At 41.5% G+C, this 25,708-nt stretch overlaps 1 protein-coding gene across 1 annotated transcript in view; it reads left to right on the top strand.

The window, feature by feature from the left end:
* kcnh5b (potassium voltage-gated channel, subfamily H (eag-related), member 5b) overlaps positions 1 to 25,708 on the top strand; it is a 179,053-nt gene that overhangs the window by 10,428 nt on the left and 142,917 nt on the right. Inside the window, exons 2-5 of the mRNA XM_038729311.1 lie at positions 2,072 to 2,195; positions 7,148 to 7,254; positions 9,365 to 9,493; positions 20,815 to 20,930. Coding sequence (XP_038585239.1) covers positions 2,072 to 2,195; positions 7,148 to 7,254; positions 9,365 to 9,493; positions 20,815 to 20,930 — 476 coding nt within the window. The remainder of the gene's footprint in view (positions 1 to 2,071; positions 2,196 to 7,147; positions 7,255 to 9,364; positions 9,494 to 20,814; positions 20,931 to 25,708) is intronic.

Genomic DNA, 25,708 nt, shown 5'->3' with positions numbered 1-25,708 from the left:
TTGTCGTAAAGAACAAACTAAAAATAAAATTTATCTTACATTGAAAATATTTCTTGGTTTTTGACAAGCAGCAGCATTTTCCAAGGAATAATTATTAAAACAACAAATGATAATAATTATTTTGATAAAATTACAGTCACTCTAAATGAACTACAGCAATGAATTATTTTCTATATCGGTCTGAGTTTGCACTGGTTGTTCTCAGTTTGTGGAACGAGGAGATCCATTTTCCTGCAATTATTTGGCATTTCTCCCAGTAAGCAGGGGTCTCTGTGTATCTTGTTTAGATTGGAATTCAGGATATATTTGGGCAATGTTTTTCTCGTAATGTTTTGTATTTAGGACATGAGGTGAGAAAGCGTTAGTTGACATCTTGAGTTGTCCAAGAGCAAAACTAAACTGAACTAGACCAGTCCAACATATACACAGCTCAAAAATATAAAGGGAACACTTAAACAACACAATGTAACTCCAAGTCAATCACACTCCTGTGAAATCAAACTGTCCACTTAGGAAGCAACACTGATTGACAATCAATTTCACATGCTGTTGTGCAAATGGAAAAGACAACAGGTGGAAATTATAGGCAGTTAGCAAGACACCCCCAATAAAGGAGTGATTCTGCAGGTGGTGACCACAGACCACTTCTCAGTTCCTATGCTTCCTGGCTGATGTTTTGGTCACTTTTGAATGCTGGCGGTGCTTTCACTCTAGTGGTAGCATGAGACGGAGTCTACAACCCACACAAGTGGCTCAGGTAGTGCAGCTCATCCAGGATGGCACATCAATGCGAGCTGTGGCAAGAAGGTTTGCTGTGTCTGTCAGCGTAGTGTCCAGAGCACGGAGGCGCTACCAGGAGACAGGCCAGTACATCAGGAGGCCGTAGGAGGGCAACAACCCAGCAGCAGGACCGCTACCTCCGCCTTTGTGCAAGGAGGAGCAGGAGGAGCAAAATGACCTCCAGCAGGCCACAAATGTGCATGTGTCTGCTCAAACGGTCAGAAACAGACTCCATGAGGGTGGTACGAGGGCCCGGCGTCCACAGGTGGGGGTTGTCCTTACAGCCCAACACCGTGCAGGATGTTTGGCGTTTGCCAGAGAACACCAAGATTGGCGAATTCGCCACTGGCGCCCTGTGCTCTTCACAGATTGCAGGTTCACACTGAGCACGTGACAGACGTGACAGAGTCTGGAGACGCCGTGGAGAACGTTCTGCTGCCTGCAACATCCTCCAGCATGACCGGTTTGGCGGTGGGTCAGTAATGGTGTGGGGTGGCATTTCTTTGGGGGGCCGCACAGTTCCTCCACGTGCTCGCCAGAGGTATCCTGACTGCCATTAGGTACCGAGATGAGATCCTCAGACCCCTTGTGAGACCATATGCTGGTGCGGTTGGCCCTGGGTTCCTCCTAATGCAAGACAATGCTAGACCTCATGTGGCTGGAGTGTGTCAGCAGTTCCTGCAAGAGGAAGGCATTGATGCTATGGACCGGCCCGCCCGTTCCCCAGACCTGAATCCAACTGAGCACATCTGGGACATCATGTCTCGCTCCATCCACGTTGCACCACAGACTGTCCAGGAGTTGGCGGATGCTTTAGTCCAGGTCTGGGAAGAGATCCCTCAGGCGACCATCCGCCACCTCATCAGGAGCCCAGGCGTTGTAGGGAGGTCATACAGGCACGTGGAGGCCACACACACTACTGAGCCTCATTTTGACTTGTTTTAAGGACATTACATCAAAGTTGGATCGGCCTGTAGTGTGGTTTTCCACTTTGATTTAGAGTGTGACTCCAAATCCAGACCTTCATGGTTTGATAAATTTGATTTCCATTGATCATTTTTGTGTGATTTTGTTGTCCACACATTCAAATATGTAAAGAAAGGAGTATTTAATGAGATTATTTCATTCACTCAGATCTAGGATGTGTCATTTTAGTGTTCCCTTCATTTTTTTGAGCATGTAGTTGTAACATCTTCTCTAGAGGTTAAGACGCTTTGCAGCATTTTATCTGTTCTTCATATTTGATGCTGTTACTGGGGCTGATGTTTTCTCTGTCCTGTCCATCTCTCAGAGACCAGCTTCCTCCTGGGAAACGCCCAGATCGTGGAGTGGCCTGTAGTTTATAGCAATGACGGATTCTGCAAGCTGTCTGGCTTCCACAGGGCTGAGGTCATGCAGAAGAGCAGCACATGCAGGTAAAACCCATGAGTTTTCTGGCTATATTTTGTTACAAATGTGCACAATTATTGGTCTAAAGCAACATTACTTACAGTGTGCTAATGGAGACACAGGTCTTGTCGCTTTATTGTAATTGCCCTCGCAGCGTAACTAAACATGCAGTAATTTTCTTCTGTATTATTCCTTGACATTTGCAAACACTTTGGTACTGAATCTATAGGCAGTAGGTTTTAATCCTTTAAATGCTTCAGTTAAAGTGAAAGCCATTAAAACCAATATATATTTACAACACCGGCTTCTTTAGGAGTTAAAACCACACCATAGTAGCCATGAGTCACTGTTTTCAAAACTAAAACCATGTTCTTTTCAAAGTGCCCCATTTATCCTGGAGAAATCACTGAATGTCGTTTTTTATTCAGTTTCATCCATTATGTAAGCACAATGAGAGAGAGAGGGAAAATATTAAAAAGTGACATTTTTTTTTGTACCTGTCGGCTTCTGTCTCGCCGTGGTGATCATTAAAACCGCACAGTGTTGCTCCGGAGAGCTGTGTACATGATACCGGCTTCGTTTACTGCTCTGAAGTGTGGAGCTAAGCAGAGGAACACGGCATCGGATATTTCCACTTGCTGTAAAAGAGAGGAGGAGGAGATGGCTCCGTATGACTCTGAAATGAATCAAATTTAGATCTGCCAGGGGAGCTCTGCCCGGTCCAGCTCGAGGACGGTGTGCTGCTCGCCTGTCAGTCAAGACGTTTTAAAATTTGATTCCAAAGGACGACTCCTCTCCTCGGCGCCTCTCGTGGGTGACGGCCTTCGCTAGCCAGAGGCTAAAAAGGCTCCCTCAGACACTGAGCTGAGTGAGAATAAGGACACAGAGGTTTAACCATCCAGTCCCTGCTGCTCTGGGCTGGGGAGGACACTGAGACCAGCAATCCACGCAGACGTGACACTTGAAGAGCTTAAACTTACAGCCTGCTGCCAAACTGATGGAAGATCAGTTCACGTGTTAGTGAATGTGCTTGCCGCCATTTTTGGTCTTTTGACAGGCTTTGACTTTGAAGAGACATTTCAACAACTAACATTGTGACACAAGGGTTACAGAAGCTCACATGTACTTTGAGTGCAAAGGGACAAACAAAAGAAGGCTTTAGACCAATTTGGGAGTCAGGACGCCCTAATGCAGGGGTCGGCAAATAAGTCTGGCAGCGGGCAAATTTTTCCAAGCAGTTATATGGCGGGCCAGAACAAAGTCAGACCACATGAAACCATGTGCACGTTTAGCTCAGTCGGTACTGTGCAGGACTCCCGATGGGTAGGTTGTGAGGTTGATTCCATCTATTGCGGAATTTTTTTTCTCCCTTGTTAAACAATTGAATAAAAGACACTTTTGCACACGCTCACATAAAGCATGTGCTGCAGTGTGTGTGTGTGTGTGTGTGTGTGTGTGCGCGTCCCGCGTTTGATTCGCATTCATGAACCTGTGGACACTAATTTTCATTTCCCTGAGAAAATTCAGGGGAATCCAATCACACGTTTATGACGGCTTTTTCAGAGGTGTGTCAAGAAAGCCAGGGACTCTTTTGAATTGTCCTTCAGAACTCTTCAAAGTAAAAGCTCTTAATAAACTCGACATAAAGCATCGCTGCAAAAGACGTTCTTGTGCTTTTATTTTAGAGGCATAATCACTTAAGAGGAAGTGGTTATGTGAGTAACTGTAGTAACTGTTTTCTGCTATCAAAGCAATCTGGCCGTGGGCCAGATGTTGTTGCTGGCAGGTTGTTTCTGCAATGTGAAAACATTGTTCTTCTGCTCAAACTGGTATTTCCTCTGTTTGCCTTTTCGGTAAATTACTGGGTAGTTTTACCTCTTTGGGGCTCTACAAATTATTCAAATAAACAATGAGAAGTTTTGAAAGGAAAATCCGTCTTTGGTGGAGCTGCTCACAACTCATAGATATATGCAAACTGTGATGAGGCAGTAGCTGCTATTCATTAAAGTTGAGCCCCTCTTACTTCGCTTAAGTGTCCCAAAATCCCCTAATGTCCATCCAAATTACTGTTTTGAAATTTAAATGTGGAGTGAAAGTTCAAGCAGGAAGACAATTATTCTAATTTGATCATCTCTCTGGGGCTCCACCAGTGCTTCAGGTGGGCCGGTACGCTCAGGTGCACAGCACTGGCACTTCTTCTACATTTTATTCTTTAGTGTACCAAGACTTTTTCTTTGTGCACCGGCACTTCTCACCTGCATCCAGTACTCCTTTCTGCCCTCTCCATATCAGGTTCTCTGATTGGTTCATGTAGTCCTCCCCTGCGTTACCCAGGGGGCACTACGTGACGCTCACCTGTTCCTGTTCTCGCCAGCCTGCTAATCTCTGTCGGTGGAGGCAGAGTAGAGAGAAGATTGGGTGCCTTTTGAGCAGCAGTGTTCAACTTTTTTATGAAGTCGCTCGTCAGTGTCACTTTTCGTGAGACGACAAATCATATTAAATAAAAAGGTTGATGTCTCACAGCAAACTTTCGAAATGTTGATCTTGTTGTTATGCCTGAGTGGTTGTGATTAATGACATCTTAGTTCTGAGCTTTAACAAATGACAGACTAACCACCATGTAGAGCATCTCTGGCTTTCTCGCACAAGGATTTAATGAAGGAGAACAATATCATACTAGTGCTAAGCTATATAATGTACTATTATCTGAAAGTATAACTGACACTCACCATAGCCCTATCAAACCTTAACCACAGCGGTGTAATATCAGAAAACAATTGTATTTGTGAAAAATTTGAATCGTTGAACCTCATCTAATCTAAAAGTTGGTAGATTATCCAAATAACGTGGACATAGAGGAGCTGCTGTCAAGACTTTATTTCCTAAAGTTACTTCAACACAACAAACTCTTCTCCAACTCTGACTCATGTTTCCTCCGTCGTTCCCTGCAACAACTCGCCTCTCATGAGATTTCAGAGCGAGAATTGTCCCTGAGTAAGACTTCACTTTCACCAGGAGTCACTCATAGGGATCCTTTCCCTGATGTTGTCAGACACCTGGTAGAACAGTCTGAGCCTGTCAGTGTCATGAAGAAGCCGCTTTTTGAGGACCTCATTTTGACGGGCGCAACTGGCCCGAAGGAATCCGCTGCAGCAGCAGGTTCAGCTGCCGACTGAGCCATCTACTGCACCAAAACAGTTCTTTCTTTCTTTAAAGTAATTTGCTGTGGTATTTCTGCTCTGAACATCACCTGTCAATAAAACAGTGTTGGTGGGACATTGACTTTCTTTGAGGATTTTCTTTTAATGCACTTTGAGTTTACATCATCCCTTAGGGGGCAGCGCTTGGATGTGTGGCAGTTTTGCTGTTGTGATCAGTGCTGGGAGTAATGCGTTACGAAAGTAATGCAATTACACTAATGTATTGCTTTTTGCTGTAACGCAGTAATATAACGCATTACTAAAAGAAAAATCTGTAATATTATACCCGTTAGAACCCTAGTAACGCTCATTATACACACTTTAACCTGAAATTAAGAGCTGTTTTGTTTTTTTAATAATTCACCAACACTGCAAAACATTTGTGCACCAGAAAAACAAATCCATGAGTAAAAGAGTAACGTTATTCACTGTTGCTGGAATCCGATATGTGACTGTACGCAGGATGCAAACCACAGGGGAGCTGGGCTCCTCTTAGCAAGACGGTAGCTCCCCCGATGGATCATGAGTAAATAGATTTCTATACGCTGTGTTTGTGCTTTAACAAATTACTTTCCTGATCAGAGAGGCTGCTGTCAGCTCATCCTGACGGAGTGTCGGGAGATTCAGATAATCAATGACCTGCTGCTGTACCTGTGTGCATTTACGCACGAGGTAAATGCAAACAGTCTTTCTTAATGGGGAGACGATTCATCCTATTTACCCCCTCCCCCAATAATCAGAAGGTTAATTTTTGTGACCCGATCTGTGGACATAACTCTGCACATCACTAGAACCCACCTATGCAGCACGTCTTACTATCAGAATCATGCGCCTATTAAATGGCAGTGAAAGTAACTCATAAAGCATCACAATTCAGAGACAGTAATGTTATAATATAACTAATTACTCTCAAATGACAGTAATCTATAATGTCTTACATTCTGGAAGTAACTTGCCCAACACTGGTGTCTGTAGTAACTGTAACTACAGGAGACATGAAGGACTGGGACCCAGAAAGACATTTTGCCAAAAACACCCATTGCAAAAGATTATCTTGTAAGATCATAAACATTTCCTGAGCATTTCAGTTTAAACCACTAGTTCCAATAAATAAGAGTCATATCAAGAAATTAGTTTTGTCTGCATCGTGCTCAGCCTTGCTTGGAAGTGGGAGGAACTTTTTTGGAATATGAACTTGGAGATCAAATGTGACTGCGCTGAATGGGTTAACCATGTTTGGATTCCTCATCCATTTTTTAAAACACCCATGCTGGCTACAAACACATGAGGCTGGTTACATTAGCAGAAGCCCTCATCTCATCTTATGATGTTACTTTCAATAAAAAACGGAGAAGAATATCCCTAATAACGACGTGACATGTTGAGTCTTTGGTGATAACCTGCTGTGTTTCTGTCTGTGATCAACTAGGAGAAAACACATACTGTGAATTTAACTGGTGGATATTTCTTTTTACTGTTTATTTGCACTTCTGTGTGTGTGTGTGTGTGTATTAGTCCTTGAAGACGTAAAGCAATCGCTCAGACTAATTATGTTATGCCAGGAAATGGAGGCTGCACCAATCCAGAGCCAATCCACAATCCTTCACTGTCAGCCAAATTTACACTGCTGTCATTTTACTCTACTCAAACGTAAAACTTGCACTTTATTGGAATATAACAGATCGACAATGCCATTACAAACATGTGATATACTAGGGGTGAAGGGTCAGGTCGGCATTGATTGCTGCTGTTTCTCATATCAGCTGTTTCCTTTCTAGTTTTATGTACGGAGAGCTGACGGACAAGAAGACCATCGACAAAGTCAGGCAGACGTTCGACAACTATGAGTCCAACTGCTTCGAAATCCTGCTGTACAGAAAAAACAGTGAGTGTTCATTTCCTTAATTAAAGCAACATTATGTATGATGTGACGTGGCCGCCCGTTTCAGAGTGTAAGTCACTGGTGTCGTAAATAAGAACGCCCGTACACGTGCATTTGTTATGATAACATTATGATCAAAAACTCGCAAGTCGACAACTCTGCTAACACAGCGAAATATCAAGCACAAGACACAGCAACATTACTGACTAGTCCAACGGAAATCACTGTCAAAAAAATAACTTCAGAAAGGTGCAAAATGTAATACATGCAATACAATTTAACTTCAGCAGGTCAACCTGGGTAGAAAAATAGCTTCTTCTGTCCAGTGTGATGGAACAGCAGTAGAGTGGGCAGTAAATCCTGGATCAGCAGCATTGCTGAGGAGCACAATAGTCAAAGTGTGCAGACAAAAATAGTTCCAAATGTTCCCGTCTCCCAAGAGTGATCGCCAACGAGAGCTAAAGGCGGGGTGGAGGAGCACGAGGCAGAAACAGTAAAAGATGAAAAGATCAATTTTAAAATGGCTCAAATGTGCTGACAAATCAGGAGAATGGGATATAAATGAGATTGATGATGACTGCGAACAACTTGTATCCACAGAAAATAAGGACATTATGGTGTGTGCAACTTCAGTGTGTGTGAGGAGGTCCTTCTGTTCAGACGGACACGGAGTTCCCTTAACATTAAGTCTGAATATGGGTAATTCAAACCCCATCTGTACTACATCTGTACTACAGCGCTATTTATAAATGGGAAACCTAAACTGTTTGCCAATTCCCAATAAAGGTGGATAGTGTAACTTAACTTCTTCCATTTTTCTCTCTCCGGCTCACCTTTCTCTCAAAGGTCGGCACTGACATCTGACAGCTTGCTTATGGTCAACAGTGAAAATTCGGGTGTCAGTGTTAACCAAAGTTGAACTCAACATAAAAAAAATTGTGCAGGGTTGCTTTGCCTCCACAACCGAATCCACTGACTGAAGAATAAGACTTGTGCCTTGTAGTTTGGGATTTTGAAAAGCGCTGTAACGGTTTGTCAATCAATCCAAAAATTCCATCCATCTTCATCCGCTTATCCGGGATCGGGTCGTGGGGTAATCAAAAATTCATCAACAATAATTTCAGAAATTGATACATCTTTTAGATCACAGGGTTTCAAACTCTGGGACGGTGGGCCTCCCCTCAGACTAAGCTTGGAAAGGGCTGGCCCCTCAACCCCCCTGGTTTCCCTCAGTTCCTGGATACCTACAATCATGTTATTTGATCCCACTCAACGATAGAGCTAAGATACCCAATATCTCTGTTTGACATAACTTCAGACTACACTGAAAAGCTTAAAAAGGTCTGTCCTGAGGCATTTGTTGGTTTCTGACTCTGGGAAAGGTGAGAAAGTAAAGAAACTTCTCCCAAACTGCTCTAACTGTCTCCATGATCTTCTTTTATTAACTAATGTAATATATTTCACTTGCATTCATTGAATCTTCTCAGAAAGTGTTTGGAGGAGGCCTCACACTTTGAAAAACTCTGTTTTAGGTCATTTATCAAACAAAAACTGCAATCATTATTAGATTTTAGCCTGTCAATTGTGAGGATTTGATTTGAACTGAATCTTTGTGTTTTGGTTGCACAAAACAAGAGATTTAAAGTTGCCAGGTGCTCTGGGGCTCTATTTTCTCACACTGCATATAGACTACACCCGTGGTTCTCAAACTATTTCTGTCACACTCCCTTCAGAAGCCGAAAAAGAAAAGCTCATGCCCCACAACCCCAGCAAAACTGGATTTTATTTTTTATCAATCATTAATCAATTGTAAGTCGCTTTGGATAAAAGCGTCAGCTGAATGAATAAATGTGATGAATGTACGTATTAACAATACAGGCAATTAAAATAAACGAGATTCATGTTAGCAAATTAGCCTTGCTAGCATCAGAGAGCTTTTGTTTGTTTACGTCGCCACGTGAATCATATTAATGCAACTTTAGGTCTGTTCAACATCCACGACCCCCTGAAGTGGCTCCGCAGTTTGAGAACCACTGGACTACATTAAACCGAACCTACAACAATCGAAAAACAATATTTACCAACCTAATTAGATATTCTGATGTCTCTGCAGGAAGTCCAGTGTGGTTCTACATGCAAGTGGCTCCTATCAGGAACGAGAACGACAAGGTGGTTCTGTTCCTCTGCACTTTTAAGGACATCACTCTCTTCAAGCAGCCCATCGAAGACGAAACCACTAAAGGTGAGCTGGTGTTTCACCACAGCAAGGTGCTTTTACTTGATAGAAGCTTCCCAAAAAACATCTTTTCATAAACAACAATGTCTCGCTCTTTTTCTTTTTTTTTTTTTTTGAAGATTATTTTTAGGGTGGTGGCTGTTTTATTATTAGATAAATTCACAGTAGAATTTAAAGAGCAGAGAGACGTGTGGAGGATGTCTTTGAAGGATTTGAAAACCCGATGTTCCGAGTACATGATGTGCAGCTTAGTGTACGGAGCCACCAGGGAAGATTATTTTTTTATGGTGTTTCTGTTTTGTTAGATAGTGTACGGTAAAGAGAGGGAGGAGTACGGGGGGTGATGTGACAAATTCTGTGAGCGGGATCCAAATGAGTATGTGGCTGGATGCCCCAGTATGTAACGCCAGTTGGCTTCTGAGAGGTTTCTTCCTCCTTCTCCTTCAACTTCTTGTTCTTGTTCTGTCTCTCTCACCATCTTCCTCCCTGATGTTTTAATAATCTGGATTTTCAGTCTACTCCTCCTTTGTGTTCCTGTTCTTCTGATTTCCTCATTGATCTTCTAGATGTTCCTCTTAATCTCCATCTTGACTTCTTTATTCTCTCTTTTTTTTCTGCCCCCCCCCCACTTATTTTTATATAAATCGATGGCAATGTTGGTTGGTCTGGTAGTCAGTTGGTCCACCACTTTGGTCCAGACTGAAATATCTGTACAGTTGTTTGCAGCCATGGAAATGGCCACGTTTTACTGGGGGTCACCAAAAAATTACCTTCCCAGATGTTATATAATTACAATAAGAGCTAAATTAAATTAAAGTTAAGTTAAAATGACAAAGATTGCAGATATCTGATTATTTCCCTGGTGACAGACTTTGACACTCCTTATTCAGCTTCCTAAAACATGTTCTCAAAGTTTTCTTTTCTGTGCTGCTCTCATGCTCAACAACAACAACAATAAACACATGATTTGTCAAACAATCCAGATTAAAGTTACACTAACTAGAATAAATTCAGAACAGGGTTAGAAACAAATATTTAAAATAGCCAAAAATGTTATCATGATAAAAACATTTCATACCTTTCGATATTGATAATTATAACAATAAATGTGAAAATCATTTTTTTTTTTTTCAAGTTTAAAGGCTCCTGAGAGAAAACTGAAGAAACATACATAGTTAATTGTGTGGTTAAACTTCATGGTCAGAACATGAAAAACACTTGACGCCAAACAGTGGATCACTTCACAAATCTGAGGTAGAACATTCAAAACAATTATCATAAAATCGTTTTTCAAAAATTATGATTAGTAAATATTTTTTCAGTCCCTTGTCCTCAACAATATATATGATGTTAATAGAAACATTAATTGCTAATTTGTACATAATTCAAAGGAATTAAATCAAACTTTTATTGACGATATATTGAACATTTGTTTTCATGCTTTTATCTTGTATTGTTTTTGTATTACTGTCTCTTGGGTATTATTGTCTTTACACTACAGATAATTATTATTTTTATATTGTTATTGAGGAAAATTATATTGCGATAATTATCATTATTGTTTTATTGCCCAGCCCTGTTTAAACTATAACTAAATGTTGTTTCTAGAGCAGCAACAGTAATGTTTAAAACAGCAAAGTCACTAAATGTACAATAAACGCTTTCTACAGGTTTACGTATTTCTGCTTGTTGAACAGGCGTATTGATGAAGTATCGACTTTTTACTTGCGAAACATATATTGCACTTACAGTAACAAGTGTAGTTGTCGTCAACTCGGTAATCTTGGAGTTATCTTCTACCTCCGCTGCCTGTCTGCTCTGCTGATCACTTTGGGAGCGAACAGAGAGCAGGATTTATATAATTTCAACGCGGATTTCTCGTTCACAATGTAGCGTTAGCATGATCACTGGATAGATTGCGCCGATAATGAATCTACCGCGTCCTTCTGGATTTGAATGCGTCAGAGGCAGGACGCCTGTCGACATCCCTGCAGCTTCCAGCACACCTGTTGCCGGTAGCCGTGACACCGCTGACACAGAAACGCTGCTTTAGGGACTAGTTCCAGGGAATCTCCAATGTCACACATTCCCATTGGCTGTATGGGCAGTAGCTAGGTATGTGGTGCGTTCAAGCACTTTCCATTGTATTTGTTTCATGAACACTCTTCAAGGCTCCTGCAGACTACACGGCTTTCAGTGTCGGCCGATCGCCTGTTCGTGCTGTTCAGGCTACACAACTTGGCATTCACGCTACGTGACTGATCGGTGACAGGGGGTCACACGCTACACGAGCTGACAGCAGCTGCGTCACCGACGGCTACACATGAAACAGCAGTTTATTATAAAGCACATATCTAGCATTTAGAAAGACAAATTCAATATTGGTGAAAGCACATGCAGGTAGCAGGGATCGTCTGAGCTACAGAGAGCTGGAGGGGAGTAAAAAGTGTTTTCCAGTGGAAAAAGTAGCTGACTGCCCTCATTGGCTGGATGTGGATGTTGAGTCGGCCGACTCCTCCAGATATTTGAAACAAACATTCGTGGTTCCTAGAGGATTAATCCACATGACTTTCATGATCCTTTATTTCTCCTCTAGTGCCACCCTGGTGCCACCATGAGGTTGATATTTGGGGTTTTGGGTGGAACAAATACAGCTATTTGTTGGATTCTCATAATATTTAGTTCTGAGCTTAACGTTCCCCTCAGGATGAATCGTAATAACTTTGGTGATCCTCAGACAGTACAGCCTTACAGGACAGCTAACAGGACTGCAGACTTATCTGCACAATATCTTTCCCCACCTTTCTCTTTATTATCTTCTCCTTCAGCTTATTGTTACGTTTTATTTCTCCAGATTCTCCTTCTCCTCCTGTTTTGTCTTCTTCTTCTTCTCCTTCTCTTGCTACTCCAGCTTGTACTCCATCATCCTTTCTTTTTCCTTCTCCTCCTTCTTCCTTCTCCTCTGTACTGTCTCCATGCTCCTGCTACATATCTCCCCCCCCCTCTTTATTTCCTTCCAAGCTTTGGCTGGATGAAAAATAACGAGTCAAGTCTTGTTTCCCTGCGATGTGGGAATGTCTCGGGCTGTCAGGTTGTGTTTGAGGAGGTTGTGATGCTGTCAGGAATCACAGGAGATGTGGGCGGTGGTGTTGTCCTCTGTGCCCTGACTGATGCACAATGTCAGCTTCAAGCCTTGGGAGTCGTTCACGGCGCCGCTGAGCGGGTGTGCTTGCCCCACCCATCCCCCTTTTTAATGTACGCACACATGCAAACATGTGTGAACACATGCAGTGAGTTGCCCTCCTCCTGCAGAGACCCTGCCCAGAGTTGTCGTGTGATTTGTTTATGCGTTCATTATGTGTGGTCAGCGACACATGAATAACATGGGTTGATCGTGCAATTAAAGCTTGAGTGGAACTAATATTGTCACATCAGTGCTCTGATGTCTTTGCCAGTTAGCTGCTGCTTCAGCTGATGTGACAAACTTCAGATTCAGTTCCATAATCAGCCGTGATTTGGAAAAAACACCGGAGAAGTTCAGAGTCACAGTTCAGTCAAATTAAATTCACCAACACAAGCATTCTTCTTGGAACTGATCATTTTAAAAGGTTTAAAGTTTAAAAGATCAAAAATGGGGTTGAGTTGTTTCAGTTCGCCGTGTGGCTCCTGATTCATTTAATGTGTAATTCCCAGACATTTTGAAATGAAATGTTAACTGCGCTATTAAACAGATGGCTTTTTAATATAGACATCTGTATAACAAATAATAGAGAGAGAGAACAAAATCTTGTTGGCAACAAGGCTGTACTTTGCCGTTAGTGGTTTGACTTACAAGCTGCAGACTGAAGCCAGCCAGCACATTACGGTTTATTTCAGGGCTGTACGGCTTGTTTGAGGCCCCACTGAGGATGCAGCATTAGATTGCTGTGTCACAGAGCAGCGTACTGTGGGTTGCAGTTTAACCCGCCTGGTGATTAGAGGGGTACGAGAGGCCGTTTGTGAGGATGGGAGATTCGCTGCTGCAGGCGTTGGCAGCTGAGTTCGCTCGTGCTGCCGACTTAAAGTTGCTCTCAGCTTCGTCTCTGGCTTCTCCTACGGCTCGGAACGCCACAACACGTCAGCATCAGCTGAGCGGGAGAGAGATCCCGGTTTGCTAAAGATAGCAAAATGGGCCGTTAATGTATTATCTGCACCATGTGATGCTTGTTCATGCCCCCCGTTTCACCCAAAATGACTCCTTCTACTTTCTACTTCCTGATATCACTATTCTTAATGCGAACTACATTCTGTAATGTTGCTGACACATTTATAGACAGATTTGTGGTTATTACTGTTGGGCCACAGTAATGTCAGATTGTAGGAATCAGAAAAAGAAAGAGGAGCAAAGCTAAACATGTGGCAGAGCAAAACTGTTAAAATGGTTGTTTTTTCGAGTGGCAGTGTTTACTGTCTGCATTGTCAGCACCTGTGAAAGCTTCACAGATGGCAGTTACCTCCGCCTCAGGCAAGACTTCATTTCAGGCAGACAGCTGATCTGAATGAGTGCTGAGGCAACAACACCGGTGCCTCAAGCTTTAAGCCAAACATTTTAGCTTTCTGAAAAAATATTTTGAAAGTTGTTACACGATGGAAGAACTGGTTTTTCAGGGTAAGGGACATTTTATTGAAATAAGTGACCGTATCTTTGAATAAAATGCAATTTGAGAATCTTAGAAGAAACTGATTTAGACTGACAACAAATGAAAATCCATTGTTGCCTCATTAATTGGCCCTCAATAATTTTGTAAAAACTATAGATTCAATTGATTGGGCTCATGATTTACATACGTTAGCTGCACTTAAGCCAGCATTCGGCCTGTGTTGGCCTCGAAGATTGGACCAATACTTGAGTCTTGGCATTCATACATCATTAGTTCATCAACTAAGGGCCCATTTCACTAATTTGCAAGCAATAATCTGCAACAATTCCATCAGCGTTCGCTAATCAAAACAAACTCCCACACTTGCAACACATCCATGACCATGTGAGAGCTTTTTATGGACCTATCTGCAGTTGTGAAATGTGACTCTGCTACAAATGTACAAATTTAAGGCATGTTTGCAAATATACATTGCTGGATTTTGGGCGTTTTGTGCAAAGACATCTTTGGCAACCCGGAGCATCAGACAGCAAAGATGCCATCATTTGTTGAATTACTCTTGATTTTCTCTTTGTGGGTCCAACTACAAATAAAGGTCTGTGATGGTCATGAACAGGTTTACAGGCAGGATTTTAGAAATACTGTCTGTCTGTCTTGCCTAAAAACTGTCAAACTAATTTTGACTAAGTCTAAACATTCAAAATGTGCATAACAGCTCAACTTATGATGATGCTGATATTAAATATAAATAATATGATATGAATGATAATATAAAAGTATTATAAACTCCTCTTCATGTCATTACCAAATTCCCAGATATATTACTGGGGACATGACCTCATTGTCTTCAATGGTAGTTACAAGCTCGGTCTCAGTGAAATAAAATAGTTGGTGGTGAATATTATTCACTCACATTTCAACTTGTCTGTCATAAAAAAACAAATCGCTTCAGAGTAAATGAAACAAAACATTCTGTACCAAACGGGTCAGGTCCACGTGAACGTTTCTTTAGATCCCAAACATCAGTTTTGTTTGGATCTCCTAACAGCATGTTGTTTGAATGTATCTGGACCTCAGAGGTGTGCCCGTGTGATAACCTCAGTGACGCACAGTGCCTGAACTCTCATGCTCCCCCTTTCCTTCAACATCCAGGCCTAAATCCCTTCCAGCCTGATCAGCACAAAGAGGACCCCCATTACTAAATGTTAATGAAAGATGTTAAATGTGGACAGTTTTTACAGTGCGTGGTGCTGATCAGGTGTCCCTCATGTGTCTGCAGAACACCACAAAGACAGAATTTACAGAGTGGGTTGTCCTTCAGCAGACAGAGAGTTAGTTGTGAGCTATCCTCTGTGTGGAACTGCTGATCAAAATCTAATTTCAGAATTCACTTTGGTGGTGCGTGCACTGGTTCTGCTCCCTTGTTATTTTTAGCACAGGGCTTTTTTTAAATTTCCACTTCCATTGTGCTCCAGTCTGATAAACTGAGCAGTGTTGCATTCTTGACGGGAGCCATAGCAGGCGCATTACTGTTAACCGTGATATGCTTGTTCTGCAGTTTCTTCTCGTGCTGTATGTGACGTCCTTTTTGTCCTAATGTTTCAGTATGTACAGTGGAAGCCCGTCAGCTGTCATTTGTGTATTTACATGAGTGCCACCAAGACAAATGCCTCCATTTGACTTCCTTATGAAAGTGGTTCTGGGTTTGAAAAAGAACACTTCGGCTTGCTTTCTGTGCCAGTGGTTTGCTATTATTTTCCAACACATTAAGACATAGTTCTACTCTATAATTCATGCACCCTATATGGTGAATTATGTATCCACTGCTACTGTATTTGCAGTATAGATTAAAGCACTTAAACTATTTGTTCAAGTAAAAGGAGTAATGCCACAATTTAAAGCCATAATATTGTTCCCGCCGTCTAACGAGCGTTTGCAGTTAGCCTGCGTGACTTTAAAATGATCTTTATTATAAACATGAAAAGTTTAATTCATCAACAAGTAACGGTCCCGTCCTCTGTTCTGGACACTCGGGGGTTTTACAGCTAGTCTTTTCTGTCAGGCACAACCGTGGGTTAATGTTGGATAATTTTAGTTAGCTGTTGCTGTGTGCCAACGTGAGTCTGTTGATTGGCTTCTCTAAATGTGCTGCTTTGGCACTAACATGGACCAGATTAAAATTAAAATGGTTTTATTGCAAAAGAAAAACAAAGCAAACTATTAAGACACGCTTCCTGCTAATGAGTGAATGAAAATTCACATAGGGGAGCTGCTCTTGCGCCAGCTGTGGGCCGTGTTGGCCCTCATAATTGTACCAAAACTAGAGACTGTCTTGGCACTTGATTCATAGATCATTAGTCCACCAGCCAAGGGCCCATTTAGCTTAATTTGCAAGCTGTAATCTGCAACAATTCTGTCAGTGTTCACTAATCAAAACAAACGCCCACACTTGCAACACATCCATGATGTGAGAGGCTTGTATGGAGCTATCTGCAGTTGTGAAATGTGACTCTGCTACCAATTTGCACTCTGTGTTTAAGGAATGCTTGCAAATGTACACGTGTAACACGGGCCTCTGAACTGCTGGATTTTAGCTGTTTTGAGCAAAGGCATGTTTGGCAACGCGGAGCATCAGAATTACACTCCGTTGGTGCAAACCACAACAAAAAGATCCACTGTTGCCATTGTAGTCTGTTTTGCCTTCAGTGACTTTTTACAAACAAAAGATGCACAGTGGATAAGACTTATGCCTTTAGTGTGGGAGACCCGGGTTCAGTTCCCACTGTGACACATCCACCAATGTGTCCCTGAGCAAGACACTTAACCCCTAGTTGCATTGATTGGCGGCATTTAACATTTAATAAAAAGTAAATACCGTATCTGTGAACATTCACTGTAATCTGCATTCATTTATCTTATCAAGCAGTCTGGGGTTTACAGTTTCAGGGAAAGCTTAACTCGAGGATCACTATAAAAAGGACAGTAGAATATAAAATGCATTTCATTTTCAACCTCATTCAAATCCCACAGGTGAGACGTTCTCTCCTCCTCTGGGACTGAGGCCAGGTGTCACTTAACAGATCTTAACGGAGCACAAATGAACCTCTGAGCTTGTTGTTAGCTTGCTTTGTATTTTGCTCTGTTAGTTTTCTTAATGATGTCATTAAAGGGACCAGCTCAAGACAATCTTGGGAGATTGTTACACAGACTCACTTTAAAGTGAACTCATGTACATTTTGTGTGAAGTAGCCACAAGTGATTATTATGAGATAATGGCTAAGACTTAACATAACAGTTGCAAATGGAGAAGACACAAGGAGCCAGCAAACTGTCTCAGAAATGTCCATTATATAGGAATAGAAACCTGAGATATGTTTTAAATGGCGGCTGTGGCTCAGGAGTTAGAGCGGATTGCCCGTTAATCGGAAGGTTCAATCCCCGGCTCCTCCAGGCTGCATGTCGACGTGTCCTTGGGCAAGATACTGAACCCTGAATTGCCCCTGGCGGCTGTTCCACTAGTGAATAAATGTAGAGAATGGTGAATGCAGATGTAGTGTAAAAGCGCTTTGAGTGGTCAAAGACTAGAAAGGTGCTATATAAATACGGAGCATTTACATTTACAAGAGTCATACCAGACCAAGGCAGGCTGGAGCTGCTAAATCCCTCAATCCTGAGAGTGTGTTGTTTTGACCAAGTATCACTGTGTTATCAGGCGGCAAAAAAAAATGTCTGACCCGTAGTAAATGGACACATGTAATTTACTTTACCGGACCCTCGCGGGCCTCGGATGCACCCACCATAGACTCTCCAAATCCTGTGGGAAACACTGAGGAAAAAGCACATTTTGATTATTTAGTTTATGCAGTGGTAAAAAAAAGACAAAATAAATGTTAAAAAAAAAAAACTTTCTCAGTATTCGGGAAAGTTTTTCATTATATTTGGTTTCAACTTTGGCCAAGAATTTTTATTTCGGTGCATCCCTAATAAAAGTATCTTGTTTTTAGCCAGAGCTGGCGATTGTTTAAATGTAAAATCAGAATCTGCAAACTATTAACTCCAGCTGTCAAATAAAAGCAGTCTGTTTAAAACATCCAGCAAAAGTTAGTTGAGGAAACTCTAGAAGAAAAGCTTCACAAACTGTAAATAGATCTAAAGTTGCATTGCTTTTGTTATTAAGTACAATTCTTAAGTTAATGTTAATAGTTACTTCCTTCCTCTCACTATAAGTCTTAAGAGAAGCAAGTTCACTGACTGTTGTCTTTGGTTCAGATGACTAAACTGTACATTATATTGTGAGTTCCACAAGCACTACTGCAGCAATTTTCCTCCAGGTAAGATTTTGACAAATCACCATTTTGGCCAAGAACACCCAGCCAATTTAAGATATTAGCATTTAGAAAATCACCCACTGAAGATGTACAGTAAGTTGCACGACAGCCACTACAACAGTTTTCCTCGAGGGAAGTTGAGTGATTGGGACTCAGTTCTCAGAATAAACTGAATAAACTAAATATTCTGTTGATATTCATCCTATATTGGTCTCAGTACAGCGTTGTTTGGCTTCTTACACACGACCGCACAGAGAAATGAATGGTTGAATTTGCCTCCATATGAAGAGAGAATGAAGGGAGGTTTTTCAGGGGCTGGAGGCCTGAGGGATAAAAGCTATTACAGAGCCCACTTTTTATTCGTAATGGTCGCTTCAAAGGGTCGGGTCGATCACGATGTGTGACCACTGTATGTGGTGTGCCTCTGTTGTGCTACACTTTGCCCTTTCAAACATTTGATTTTATTTTTAGAGCAGTACAGTAGGAGCACCCATCGAAACGGTCTTTGCTTTCATTCAGCAGCAGCGTGGCCATGGCAAGAAAAGGACCACTGCTGGACAGGCCTCTGATTTTTAGATAGACTTCCAATGGAAACACTGACACTGAACACAGGCGTCATGTTTAGCAGGAACGGGTTTAATAGGATAATAAAAGCTGGATCCAACACTACGGACAGTAGCAGGCTGAAAACTGTGATAATTTTTCATAATGCTTGCTATGCATTTCCACTGCATTTATAATTAGCTTTATGTGAATAGCACTTTTGAAAGACAGTATGATTAAAGTGCTTAGCAGTAGCAAGAGTATGCTAATCACTGGTATTGTGAAGAAAAGTTAAAAGTTACAAGATATGAATGTAAAGTTAAAGGAAGGAAGCAGTAATGCTGATCAGGGTTTGATCCAGTGCGCAACCGTGTTTCCATCAATGTTTTTTATGCGCATTTTGAAGCTTCGCATTAGAAAAGGTTGATGGAAACTGCAAAATCCGTTAAAGTTATGCTCGCTTGAGGTTGTTTTTGCCTTTGTCAAAAAGAAGATGGAAACAATTTTGCCGAATAAGTTCTAACGTTGTGAACTTATAACTCACGTCTGATCAGCTGTTTCCGCTGTCGGCATCTTGCTGGACAGTCCCATGATGTGCGGAGACATGGCTGGTAGCAGTTTGCCCGCATGAAACACATTCCTGAGGACCTCTCTCCATTTTTTTAAAGATCTATGACCCTCAGGTCCATGCGGCTGGTTTTGTTTCTGGTCTGGAACCCAGACGTCTTGTTTATTTCCGCCATGTGTAACTACTGATGTAACTACGCTTGCTGAAGCCTGGTTTATTCTCCAAACGCACATATTTTGCATGTACTATTTTTATTTTTTTTCCTTTTTTGCGACATTTCAAAAGTCTGCTTAAAATTCGCATGACAGTTAAATGGAAACATGGCTGCTGTGACACGAAAAACATGTCACATCACTATCTCTATAAATCAACGCCAGAGCCGAAGCTTTTAGCAGGCTTCTCATTTTTATATTCTTTCAGCTGTAGTCACTTTTCAGAGCTGCTGGTTGCAGCCAAAAATGTTACACTGCACTGTTGCACTGTTAGACAATCTAGCGTTATTGTGCACGTCATTTTCAAGCCAAAAGGGGAGGCTGAGAGCCGTCAACAGGCCATTTTATGTAACATCTGATATTTTCAGCAACACTATTTTGCAGCACTCGCAGGGTGTACATGTGTACAGTTTTTATATATATATATTTTTGGTTTATGCCTTAGAAGGAGCCGTGACCCCACAGAAAAAAGTAATGGGCCCAAGTTGACCAACTCCTAGATAATCCTGTCTCAAACGCTGTATACAAGATGAGTATGCAAAAGGAAAAAAGCACTAACACCCTCACCCAAGCTTTCATATTCAAGACAAACATATGCTAAATTTTCATTTCTCCCCTGAAGGAGAAATTCCCTTTCAATTCCTGCTTCCACATGGAGGTCAGGGTACGCATCAGCTGCAGAGCAGAAACCCTGACGTGAAAACACGGCTTGGGCTGCGTTCACAATCGTGTTGGGTTTATTGTAAATATGCGCTACCAGCTGGGGAAACCCCTGTTCCTGCCAGCCCTGGTGGAAGGTCAACTGAACTTTTAACCTGTAACTTCCAGCATTTACACTGTATTTGGCCAATTCCCTGAACTCCAGCATGACCTAATTGAAGTCATGAACTGGGGAGATCTGTATCAACAATAGTGGCTGAGAGCTGACTGAGGCCTGATTGTGTGAGTCATAGAGTGACGGCCGACATGCGTTCTCAAAGCCAGTCAAGTTGTGAGGAATATGATGTAAGCTGTATTTAATGTCTCATTCCTGCAGGGTGGACCAAGTTTGCACGGCTGACACGGGCGCTCACCAACAACCGCAACACGCTGCAGCAGCTGGCGCCCATCGGCAAACATGAAGTCAGCCATAAACAGTCCAGACTGGCGGAGGTGAGCGCGCGCGCGCACACACACACACACACACACACACACACACACACACACACACACACACACACACACACACACGCGAATACAGACTCATTTTATCTGTTGCTCTTAACTCCACAGTCAGTTGGTGAACTCAACACATGACTTTGGTGTTCATTTAATGAACAAGATACAGGTAACAGAGCCCCAACACTTAACGGTAGCTAATCTGTCACCTGGAGGTTGGCGACGCTGGAGGCCCCTCCATGGACACGCCACTACTGATATGCCACCGCAGCAGCTCTTTACGTTATTTCTGCACAAATAAATCCTCATATAAAACATGAAGTACTCAAACACTAAGCAACCACTCCCACTCACAGTCACATGCATTAACAGACGGATACAGGCAGGCTGTGTTTTCTCACACACAGCCACGCCCTCGATTCATGCATCCTGCCCTCCCTCCTCTGACACTCGCATGCTAACTTCCCTGAAACAACGGTTGTTTGACACAGCAAGCGGTGCTTTCTATTCCCGGGAACGCTGTGCTCCTGTGGACTGCGTGTGTCATTAATATTTCATGTTGGGTGTGGAGACAGAAGCAGGGTGCTGTGGGCACTCTGAATGATTGTGACTGCAGCTAGAAATCTAGAAAATGGATTTTGGGAGCAGGGGGAAGATGGCTCATGTCGTCTTTTGTCGGAGCTCACGCACCTGTTTTATTCATGAAGATTTGGCTGAGGTGTATCGCCTTTAATCAGAATTTGTTTGCTTTTCATCCCCCGCTTAACGCATGAGGCGAGAAGCAATGTCGGATTTAGCCGAAGTGCTGCATCCAGGGATGTTTAAGGTGATGAGGGCAGGGGGAGGAATGAGAGGTGGAAGGGAGGAAGGAATAGAAAAGAAACAAAGACAGAACGAGCAGCAAAATGAGAGAGGGGGCAAAGAGCAGAAGAAATTAAATGAATGCATTATGGGTAATCTAGGAACAGGGTTTTTTTTAAACTAGGGACTAAAAGCCAGGATGTGCTGCTTCAGTTTAGACAATTAAATCTGCCTCCTGTGAGTCCACCAACTGTATAGATATTCAAAATCACTGTAGTGCTCCTTTTATACTAAAGAGTAAAAGGATCATTGTGACTTGATTTCTTCAATATATGTATATCTATACACCAACAGCCCGATTTAATCTTTCCAGCTTAGCTCTCTGTCATCTAAAAACATCTACAGCCGTGTTTTCGACCAAAAGTACCCGGGACTTTTAAGTCCCCGAATCTCTTTTCAAAGAACTGAAAGGTTCCTTCAGCCCATTGTTGTGTGCGTTCCCACCGTGGCCTAAAGACCTGCTGAGATTAGGCAAATTAAGCAGTAGTAACCTCGATCGATGAGCAAAATTTGTAAATGAACATCAGATTTCTCAGGAATATAATGAAAAACTCCAGGCTGTGCTTGACCTTTAAAGCAGCTTTTTGTGTTGGAGTATAATGAAGAGACAAAAGAGAAAGTTCGTTACTAATTTAATAACAAACTGGATAAAGCCATCAAGTTCTTAAAATAACTCCAGCACAGAGAAAGAAACACAAACATAAAATCTAAGTCTTTAAAACATTTCCAGCTGACAAGAGCTGCAGATAAGCTGCAGGACTCATGTCTGTGTCACCTGAGCGTCAGAGGAACAGGATGTTTAACGAGCTTTATTACCTGCTGTAATCAGCTGTTCTGCTTGTTTTGGAGAGGAGGAGACCGACTTCAGCTCTGTGTAAAAACTTCCTGACTGATGAAAACTTAAAACAACCACTCCGGACCCAGTATTTATCTTAACTCCATCAGCTGTTCGCTGTAAACACACCGCTGCACGCTGGCTGCTGTTTCCGAGCAATACATTTAATGCCAACGTACGATCTCAGGCGGACATCGGCGAGACTCGTGTTGCTATCTGACTGTTGATTGTGATCTATTGGTTTGCAAACAACGGTGGAAAAGAGAGGAGCAGTTGTAGAAAAACAGCAAACAGGGACTTGCATGTTCAGTCCTCTTTGTCCTCAGTTACAGATTTTGCCAGGGTAACGCGGGGTAGCAGTATATAATCATAATAATGTTTATAACACATAATGTAGTTAGAAGCAGATGTAAAGACATTTTAGTGTTTGTTAATAAAGTAATAACAATTATAACCATACATACAGTAAATATACACTTAAAATACCTTTACCCTTGTATCTGCTAACATCTACATTAAAGCGTTTATAAACCATTCATTAAATGTTTGTGTTCTGCTTAAAATGGTAAAATTATAAAATGGTGGGTTACCCAGTGACTCTTGCCTTTTCTGTCGAGCTGGTCACGTCAGATAGGAAAGATTCTCAAATGTATGACTTGCATTTATTCATGTCATTGAGGGTTTGAAAATACTGTGCATTGACAGTATGAGACTGTATTGATTAAATACAGTCAACTGTGAACTGATGTGAGACATCCAAGTTTGACATATTGAAGCTCTAAAAGAAATCTGTTTTGACTTGAACTGATGAGGGTTATAATTATATTATAAGACTCATAATTATTTAGGGTTTATGGGAAATGTTGTTTGTCGAAGACTTGTTTAAATATTAAACAAGTGTTCGTTTATCAACATTTTGTGCAGTGAACTTACAAAAGTCTGGATGATTGTGAATGAAGTGTTCTTGTGTCCTGAAGGTTTTGGTTAGCAAAGATCATGAAGTTAAGATTAGGATTGGGAGGAGTAGAAGAAAATTACTGAAGGAAGGAAGGGAGGAAAAGAGAAAGAAGTTGTGAAGGAAGGAGGATAGCAAGTAAAGAGGGACAGAAGGATGCAAGAGAGAGATGTGAAGGGAAGGAAGGAATGTAAAGGCTAAAAAGACGTTCGCAGGGATGTTTGAAGGAATAATCATTTAAAAGCTAATACACCCTGTTTCCCAGCCTGGCGTTGGATGGGATAGGGTTGCATAACGTACTGATCACGCTCAATAGATATCGCAGGTGATCCTGCTGCCTGAAAGGCACAGCTGGCGTCTTCTGTTGAGGACACCGTCGAGTGTCACATAAGCAGCCACCCCCCCTTCCCACGATGCCACAGGGTTCCTAATTGGCAGTCTCATTTTCGTGCAGCGGCGCTGTTCTTGACCAGGGGCTCTAGGATTGGCAGCTCTGATAATGAGTATTAGAGATGCAGCTCTGCCGTTATGAAGCCTGCTGTTGATCCTAAGCTCTGCTGTCCCGCCTTGTAACATCCGCCTGAGTTTCACTGTGAGGACAAATGGGGCTAACCGAGGCTAACCGAGGTTAACTCCCCCAAATAGAGATATTAAAATAGTTCTTATAGAATGTTGTATTTACAACATAACTAATACTAAGCCAATTACAGTTAATTGCAGTAATATGCTAATAGTTATGCGAGCAGTAGTAGCTGCAGATGTAGTAGTAGAAGTAGTGTAAGAGGTACTGTAGAATGATATGTACTACGAGTAGCAGTAGTAGTGGTTGACCCTGTAGTAGTAGCAACAGCAACCGTAGTAGCAGTATAAGTGTGAGTAGTAACATAGTAATACATGCTTTAGTAATAGCCGCAGTTGTTGGAGCAGTAGTGGTAGTAGCATGAACAGTGGTTAGGCAGGAGTGCTAGTAAAAGTAGTAGTAATGATTGCATTAGTAATAAGAGTACTAGTAGGAGTAGTAGCAGGTGTTGATAGTAACTGTACAAATAATAGATGCTGAGCAGGAGTAGTGCTAGTAGTAGTATTAGTATAAGTAGCAGTAGTTGTAGTAGAGGCAACAATACTAATAGCAACAGTAGTAGTAGCGGCCGTTTTGAAGTAAGGACCATTAATAGTAACACCAAACTAATAGTAATATAAGCTAGTGTTGAGGTACTCAAGACTGGTCAGTTCATTCAAATTAGCTTTATTGGCATGAATGTGTGACAATAATATTGCGAAAGCATCATATATACTACATAAGAACAATCAACCTCATGCATTTCATTAAACAAGTAAGTAAGTCTTGTCTCGGTCTTTTCGGACTCAGGATTTTATTTCAACACTAGTCAAGACCTTAACTTTGGGAATATCAATAAATTACTTTTGCATTGTCTGATTTATTTGTAAACATCCTAACTTTGATTGGATGTAAAACGTTTTGCTTCAAATGCAACCAGTAACCCTGATTAAGAGATGTGACGGCAGAGAGTGGAGACAGAGTGACGCGCCTCTACTTCTATGGAAAATGTACATATTAAATAGGTTGCTCTGTATGGCTAGAAGCACTTTACTTCAAGAGAGCTAATTTTCAGTTTGAATACACAGTTGCAGATCAAAAATGAATGATCAAATGTGGAAAATGTTACATATTTAAGAGTCAGCCAGAAAACCTAATACTTGCACAAAAGATTGTATTGTGTAATAAATCAATAATGATAATCATAGCTATCATTTTCCTCATTAACAATATAACAAATGTTTAATAAAGGTTTGATTTAATTTGCACTTTATTTTATTGATGAAAAGGTACTGAACAGATTTTACTTAATTTAAATTAATTTTCTCATGCATTATTGTTGAAAATAGATTTTATCCTAATAGTTTTGAATGTGAAGTGATCTGTTTGGCATCAAGGGTCTGTTCTGACCAGAAAGAAAAGTTTAAAAACCTAATTTCCATCAGTCTTTAAATTTGAAAGAAATAATGATTTGACGTTTATCTTGTAAATGATAGATATCGAATGCTATGACATTTTTTATCATGATAACATTTTTGGCCATATTACCCAGCTCTACATGG

This window comes from Micropterus salmoides, unplaced genomic scaffold (genome assembly GCF_014851395.1).
Source record: "Micropterus salmoides isolate LMB-PRFRI ecotype aquatic unplaced genomic scaffold, ASM1485139v1 Ms_hic_scaffold_19, whole genome shotgun sequence".
Lineage (NCBI taxonomy): Eukaryota > Metazoa > Chordata > Actinopteri > Centrarchiformes > Centrarchidae > Micropterus > Micropterus salmoides.
Note: the sequence above shows the minus strand (reverse complement) of the source record. Positions and strands in the feature narration are given on the sequence as shown.